The sequence below is a fragment of the Mytilus trossulus genome, chromosome 12 (assembly GCF_036588685.1).
Source record: "Mytilus trossulus isolate FHL-02 chromosome 12, PNRI_Mtr1.1.1.hap1, whole genome shotgun sequence".
Taxonomy (NCBI): domain Eukaryota; kingdom Metazoa; phylum Mollusca; class Bivalvia; order Mytilida; family Mytilidae; genus Mytilus; species Mytilus trossulus.
The window spans coordinates 41,265,538-41,273,489 of NC_086384.1; the positions used below are offsets into that span (position 1 = coordinate 41,265,538).

The window sequence follows — 7,952 nt, forward strand, 5'->3', positions numbered from 1 at the left end:
TTGATCACGTTTACGATTCGGTAAGAACTGGTTTTTTTTTAAATATGTAGATAGTCTCGATCATCCAGACGCTCCATATCCTATATGTAGTAAGAACGATAACTCTGGTGTAACGAGACTAATATGTAGACGACTTTTCAAAAATGTTGAAGTATGGAAAACCACAGTTCTTTCTTGCATAAACAAAATATTTACCACGTGATTGTTTATTCACCGTGTACAAATGTACCGTGTATAATAGTGTATATATGACGATTTAAATGGTTCTTTGATTACCTGTATTGATGAACTCTGATATAATCGAACCATGGCACAATCGGCTTCAAAGACGTGTGATATCTGTGTAAGTGCCCCCGGTTCATGGTATTGTTTAGACTGCGAACAGCATTATTGCGAGAATTGTAAAATACTACATTCACGACAAAAACTGTCTACAAATCATCAGTTTGAGAAAGCTTCGGATTTCATCCCGGAAGAAAAATCAAAATGTAATGAACACAACGAGGCATTCTCTTTCGTTTGCATATCGTGTGATGTTCCTGTTTGTGGATGCTGCATAACCGCGAAACACAACGGGCATAAACTTTCTCAATTCAAAGACATCATTGTACAGCTGAAATCTAAAAGAAAACAAGAAATTTTGACAAAGTTACAAAAAACAAGTGGAAACGTATCTGAGTTGGAGAAAGCCTGTTTATCATTTAATTATCAAGTCGAAACTGGTATTAGATCAGCAAAAGAAGAAAGTGACAAAATTAAATCTATGGTTGACCAGTATACTGCTTACAAAATTGTATCCATTCAGGAACAAGCACGAAAAGAGAGCGAACGATTAGCAGCCATACTTTCCGATCATAAAATAGCTTTTGAAAATGCAAACGCTTTAAATATCAGGAAATCAAGTATTGAAAAGCAAAGTCGATATGATGGAAGTTTGATGAAGATGTTGAAAACCTTGAATGAAGATATTGATAAACTCGAGATTTATCCCCTTCCGGAATTTCCATCAGCTACCTACACCCCAAAGGAAGTCAATGAAAATGATATTTCCCAACTCTTAGGGAGGTTTGAACTATGCAGCATTGCAACAGAAACATTTATAGAAAACGAAAGTAGGCCACTAGAACATGCAGAGGTAAGACAAAGCGGTAAAGTTTTCAAATGTAATAAATGTGGGAAGCAAAAGATACGAATCGACAATGAATCTTATCATGTTAATCATTTTATGTGCTGCCATATGTCCATGGAAAGACATAAATATAAATAAACTTTTTTTAAATATCACAATGATCAGAACGAAGTTACATCACGATGATCGATGAACACAAAAAGTCCGAGTTAAATAAAAAAAAAAAAACACTTTTTGTTGTGAGTCATGCATAATGTGAGGGTTTGTATATTAAAAAAAAGAACAATTATTTTAATTCTATATTTTGTACCCATTATTTTCTAAACGCATGTACTTGTGAGTCACTTGTGTTTATTCGACATACATTTATGTTTTGTATAAAACTATATTAAAAAAGGCCATAAACAAGACCTATGACTGTAAACCCTGTCACGACCGTCTGATAAAAATGAAATCGATGTTGTTCAACGTGAAGTAAGAAAATATTCAACATGTGTTTAGATCAAGCTAATTTTATATTTATCATTATTGTACAAACAAAAATAATGTATAATAGTTTCATGGAAAAATTAACCTCTTACATTATATATTGAGGAATTTACTTAACTTTTTGTTTTATATTTTATCAGTTACTGTAGTTATTTTCCTTTTGTTGTTTTTTGTAAAATATTGAATTGCTAGGTATGAATTAATGCATTTCCTCGACTATTTAACAATCATGCAGGAATTTTAACAACTGTTCTGTTTTCGTGTAAAACAAATGACCATATCAATAAGAGAAATTGGTCTGAATAAATATCTAGTGGAGTAGTCAGGCAACAATGAATACTTTCTTTCAGCAAAAAGAATGATTGATCCATGGTTTAAATTTTCAGTGGCATTTATTTTATATTGAAACAGATTGGAGGCTGTAGCCTACCTTTAACAAGCGCATTGTTTAACTTTTGCGGACAGTTTTCTGATATCATTTAAAATCATAACACAATAGACAACTTCCTTTCCATGATGAACAAGGAGTTGTAAAAGTATAATTTTATATTGTAGGAGTTATTCTTATAAAATCTTATAACTGATAATATGCACCTAACAAATATATCCTACAATCAAATGACTATCAGACAGATTCTTGATGAACTGTTATAGTGAAGGAATAATTTTACTAGTCAAGGAAATAAATTAAAAAAAGGTGTATTTAAACAATTAAATGTAGAGAAATGAAAAAAAACCTTTTATTAAACATGTTAAAGAAATTCATTAAAATTCAAAAATTTATCTTCCTTATCTAAAAAGTTTAAAACAAATTGTTGTAAAACCTGATAGTTTTAAATAGTATATATAGTACTTAGCTACCCTTTTTAAATTGTATATTTAAATACACTGATTAACATAACTGTTATGATTTATGTGTGTGTTTGCGTTTTGTAAGATGCATGATAAATATTCTCGTCGTATGTAATCAATGCACGTTATTGTAAAATATTTTTGGAAATAAACATTTATGTATTGTAAAACATTTATTTTTGTTTGTTTTTTCCCATATTTATTGATTGTACATTTGCATTTTTTTTAGATTGTGATAAGTTAATAAAGTATTTAAAGTTTAAACTGTTTTCGTTTCATTTAGACTATTTAACGTTACACATTGGACATGCGTCGTCATTCAGCAGATAATCTAAAATCAGTAAAAGCTGTGGTCATCATTCCTGTATTCTTAGCAGATCTGATCCTGTAACAGTATACTAGAAAGATAGATGTAACACAACGAGGGACGTAAAGGGAGCAAAATATCATAAACCGTCCGGATCACCCCACATTTTTGGTGGGGTCCGTATTGTTCAGTCTTCAGTTTTCCTGTGTACTGTTTTGTGTACTGTTGGTTTTTCTTTTTAACCCATGCCGTTGTCAATTAACCTTCCAATTATGAGAAAGAATGCCCCTTTAGTATTTTTCGCCTCTCGTCAATGTGCAATAGGGTCATCAACACCCTTTTTACTGTTTTCTGAAAATGACGCATTCAACGTAGGAGAAAGAGAGCAGCAAACATATATATTTGATTTGCACGATTAAATTGCAGGAGCAATGATTTAGGAAAACAACAGGTGTCATGGGCAAGAACATACTATTGCTCTTTTACAATACAGTAGTCTACACAAAGATATATCACCCTCTGAAAACACAGCTACTTTATTTATACTTTTTTCGTACCACTTTCTTACACAATTTCGATGATCATGAAATAACATCTAAAGATAATTGATACCATTTGATAAAGTGATGTATCAGTATTAATGTTGCAGTCAATATGAGTTTTTCATTAAAATCGAGAACACCAGAAACCACTCATTTTGATTACTTAATTATTCAAAGGACACGAGAAGTTAACCAATCAAATTTCTGCCCTTATTTTATCTGTGTACAAGGTTTAGTCACCATGTAACCTCAAGATTACAAAGTTTTCTATAGAAATCTCAACTAAAAATAATAGTGTTTTGAAATACCCAAGACAAAAAGTTTTTTTTTTGTGATGACATTAATTGTCAATGATATTGTTATATTTATAAATTTACTGTTTACAAATTTTTGAATATTTTAAAATACTAAGGCTTTTCTACCTCAGGCATATATGACCGTAGCTGTTTTTGGCAAAACTTTAAGAAATCATGGTTCTCAATGCTCTTCAACCTCGTTATGTGTTTGGCCTTTTTAACTCTTCTGGATTTGAGCGTCACTGATGAGTCTTTTGTAGACGAAACGCGCGTCTGGCGTATATACTTTATTTAGTCCTAGTATCTATGATGATTTGATTTATGACGCAGAAATGTTTTTACTGCAATAAAATGTAGGATTAATAACCTACAACTGTCAAATTCAAGGGAATATTTTTTTCGACCTACTTTCGTATATAACCGGATGTGACGTGCCATGATTTGGTGGTATTACACCTAACCACACATTAATATCATTTGATCGTCTATTCACCTTCTATTATAGTTTATGACGATGTACAATGTATATGCTTGATTGCATGTACCTGTATTACCTGTGTTGAATAACTCTAATATTATCGAACCATGTCACAACTTGAGAAATTTGTGTAAGTGCTCGTGGGTTATGGTATTGTTTAAACTGCGAACAGCTTTATTGTGAAAATTGTAAAATACTACATTCAAGACAAAAACTGTCTACAAATTATGAATTTCAAAAAGCTTCGGATCTCATCCCTGAAGAAAAATCTAAATGCACTGATCACAACGAAGAACTCTTTTGCGTGCCTTGTGAAGTTCTAGTTTGTGTATGTTGTGTATCCGTGAAACACAACGGACATAAACTATCTCATTCCAAAGTTATCATTGTACAGCTTAAATCTATATTCTAACAGGAGATTTTAACGAAAATAAATAAATCGAGTGGAAATGTTTCCTAGTTGGAACAAAAGCTTTCAGCATTTAATGGTGAAGCTGAGGCTGTTATTAATTCTATAACAGAAGAAGGTAACAAAATAAAATTTTTGGTTGACCAGTTTACTGCTGACCAAATTGCGTCCTTTCGAAAACAGGCACGAAAAGAGAGCGAACGATTAAAATCAATACTTTCCTTCAGAAAAAAATAACATCTCTAACGCTTACGCTTTAGAGAAAATAAAAAGGGTCTGGTTTGACAAAGAAATGATTGAACTTCACTAGAGACGTTGATAAGACTGATTGACTCGAAGTCCCACCACTTCCACAATTTTTTTCAATTATCTATATCCCACAGGAATTAAGTCGACAATATTGATATTCGAAAAACTTGTAGGGGCGTATGAACTATGTGAACCTACTAACTGGAACAGCTGAAAACCTCGAATTATGGCGTAGAGAAATGGTTTACCAGTGGCGTAGCTGTGGGAATACAAAGGAAGATAACCCGAATTAAGCGTATTCTGCAAATCATTTCACTCGTTGTCAAATGACTATGAACAGACAAATAAATAAATGAACGTGTTTAAAGAACACAAAGATCACCACTAATTAGCATCACCATGATGGAGGAACATAAGGATCTAGAGTTAAGTGCAAAAATACGTTTTGTTTGTCAGGAGCCTCTGGCTTTTGTTAGTCTTGTCTAGTAGTTCATTTATATATTTCAGTGGTTAGTATAGCGTCCATGTTCACTGAACTAGTATACATTTTTATTTAGGTGCAGCTAAAGCACACCTCTGGGTGCGGGATTTTATGGCTACATGGAAGATAAAATTGAGAATGGAAATGGGGAATGTGTCAAAGAGACAACAAATCGACCAAATAAAAAAACAACAGAAGGTCACCAACAGGCCTGCAATGCTGCGAGAAATTCCCACACCCGGAGGCGTCCTTCAGCTGGCCTCTAAACAAATATATACAAGTTCAGTGCTAATGAACGCCATACTAATTTCCAAATTGTACAGAAGACACTAAAATTAAAATAATACAAGACTAACAATGGCTCCTGACTTGGGACAGGCGAAAAAATGCGGCGGGGTTAAAAATGTTTGTGAGAACTCAACCCCCCCCTATACCTCTAACCAATGTAGAAAAGTAAACGCATAACTATACGCACAAGACCCATTTGTGGTCTTCAACTGATTCCTGCTCTTTGGTCAGGTTTTTGTCTCTGACACTTTCCCATAAAGATATAGATAAAGATAAAATAAACTTTTTTTATTTACATTAATCCCCTTCCAGACCTTCTGCATGTTCTGATAAAAATGAAATAACAGTTGGTCAACGTGATATAACAATATTCTCAACATTTGTATAATGGTCTAGTTATTTTATATATATATTGTCATTGTACAAACAAACATAATGTATAGTAATTATTTGGAAAACATACTCTCTTTTTTTTTTAAGTCTCTTATCATATATGTATTTAGGAATGGACTCAACTTTTTTAAAACATTTTATCAGTTATTGTAGTAATTATGTCTGTGGTGTATTCGAATATATAAAATAGTTATGTAAACATGGTAAACATGACAAAGTTGTATTTTTTATTCGTGTGTTATGAATGTCTATATTTATTTAGAAATTTAGGAATTTTTTGTTTAATATCTTATCTGTCAAATGCCCATATCAATAAGAGGAGTTGGTCTGAATACATATCCAGTAGTAGAGTAGTCAAGCAACAATGGATACTTTCCTTCCGCAAATAGAAAGAATTATCTATCATTGGTGTTAACTTTCAGTGGCAATTATTTCATGCATATCAGGAAATGATCATGTCAATTTGAAATGAAATCAAATTCGACTTTGTATTGTAACAGATTGGAGGTTGCAGCCTCCCTTGAACATTAATTATTGTTTTTTAAACAATCCAATTTTTGTCAATTGTAAATTTGTAAAGTTGTGATAATTTAATAAATAATTTGTAGTTGGTACTGTTTTCATTTCATTTACTTTAGATTTTTTTAACCTTATACATTGGGCATGCGTCATCATTTAGCCAATAATCTAAAATAAGTATACGCTGTGGTCTTAGCATCCTTTAAATCCCTAGCAGAACTGATCCTGATTCAGTATACTAGAACAATATATTTGATACGATGAATGTCGTATGTGGACTGGTTCGTTTACCTTTACGGAGCACCTGACATAACGCCTAGTATTCGGTGGATTTCGTGTTGTTCAGTCACTAGTTTCTTAGTTTTGTTTTGTGTGCTGCTGTTTGTCTTTTTTGCCTTTTACTTAAACCATGGCGTTGTCAGCTTATTTTCGATTTATGAGTTTTGATGTTCCTTTGGTATCTTCGTCTCTCTCTAAATGTGACAAAACTCATGTGAAATGGGGGAAATAGCCCCTTTTGTTTGTTTGTTTCCAAGATATTTGTCAAAACAAGATAATTGAATAGATGGACAAGTTTAAGTTCATCTTATATTTTATCAAATCTGCTGTTGTATATTTTAGACATCATTAAGTTTATTAAATCATATTCATGATATTAGAATGTTACAACACTTCCATAAGATCATACTATAACTTCTTTAGATGAAAATAGACATATCGAAATTAGAATGGCGTTTATTATCACTATATGTGTATATATTTGTTTAGGGGCCAGCTGAAGGACGCCTCCGGGTGCGGGAATTTCTCGCTACATTGAAGACCTGTTGGTGAACTTCTGCTGTTGTTTTTTTTTATTTGGTCGGGTTGTTGTCTCTTTGACACATTCCCCATTTCCAATCTTAATTTTATATCAGTATTGTTTTGGCAGACAATATGACACTTTTACGCTGAAAGCGATAATTCAAGAATCTTAACAACATTGTGTTTACATTTTTATATACGAGATAATATGAAATATAAAAACTGATAAATCTTTTGACGTACATAATATCACGTGTTGTAGTTGTTTGATTTCAAGTTGCTAAGCTTTCATTTTGCCTTTTCCATGTTTTCCTCTTCTTTTTTTTTTACCCTTTTTTGTTATCTTTGCTTCTTGGTTGTTTTTGGCCATGGTGTTTTTTTGGTTTATTTGCTTCTTAAATTACTGAAACTTGACTAGGTTACAAGGTATTCAGAAAAACAAAACAATTTTGACATTAGAAAAGTTATCATGGCAACAAATTATGACTTAATTTGCATATTTTGTAAAATTTCGTGATTTTCCTTTTTTCATCAATTTTTTAGTATATTTTTGATTAAAAAAGTATGTGCACACCCAAGAACGACTTTATATTTGATGAGATTTTTTTTAGAAAACTGCATAAATTCTGTATTTTTCATCGTTTTGTGAAAACAGTACATATTAGGACGTAGTTGTGACGTAATCACGTAAAAATCTTTATGTTTTTCATTTATATTTA

General features: G+C 32.1%; 1 protein-coding gene across 1 annotated transcript; it reads left to right on the plus strand.

Moving 5' to 3' along the window:
• Positions 1-272: 272 nt before the first annotated feature.
• LOC134693386 (protein wech-like) lies at positions 273-2,615 on the plus strand. The gene has a single exon (XM_063554180.1). The coding sequence runs from the start codon at positions 308-310 to the stop codon at positions 1,265-1,267; it is 960 nt and encodes a 319-aa protein (XP_063410250.1). The 5' UTR covers positions 273-307; the 3' UTR covers positions 1,268-2,615.
• Positions 2,616-7,952: the final 5,337 nt, after the last annotated feature.

Bases quoted from the DNA above. Each gene is read 5' to 3' on its own strand.
- LOC134693386 (XM_063554180.1), top strand. From the start codon at position 308: ATGGCACAATCGGCTTCAAAGACGTGTGATATCTGTGTAAGTGCCCCC.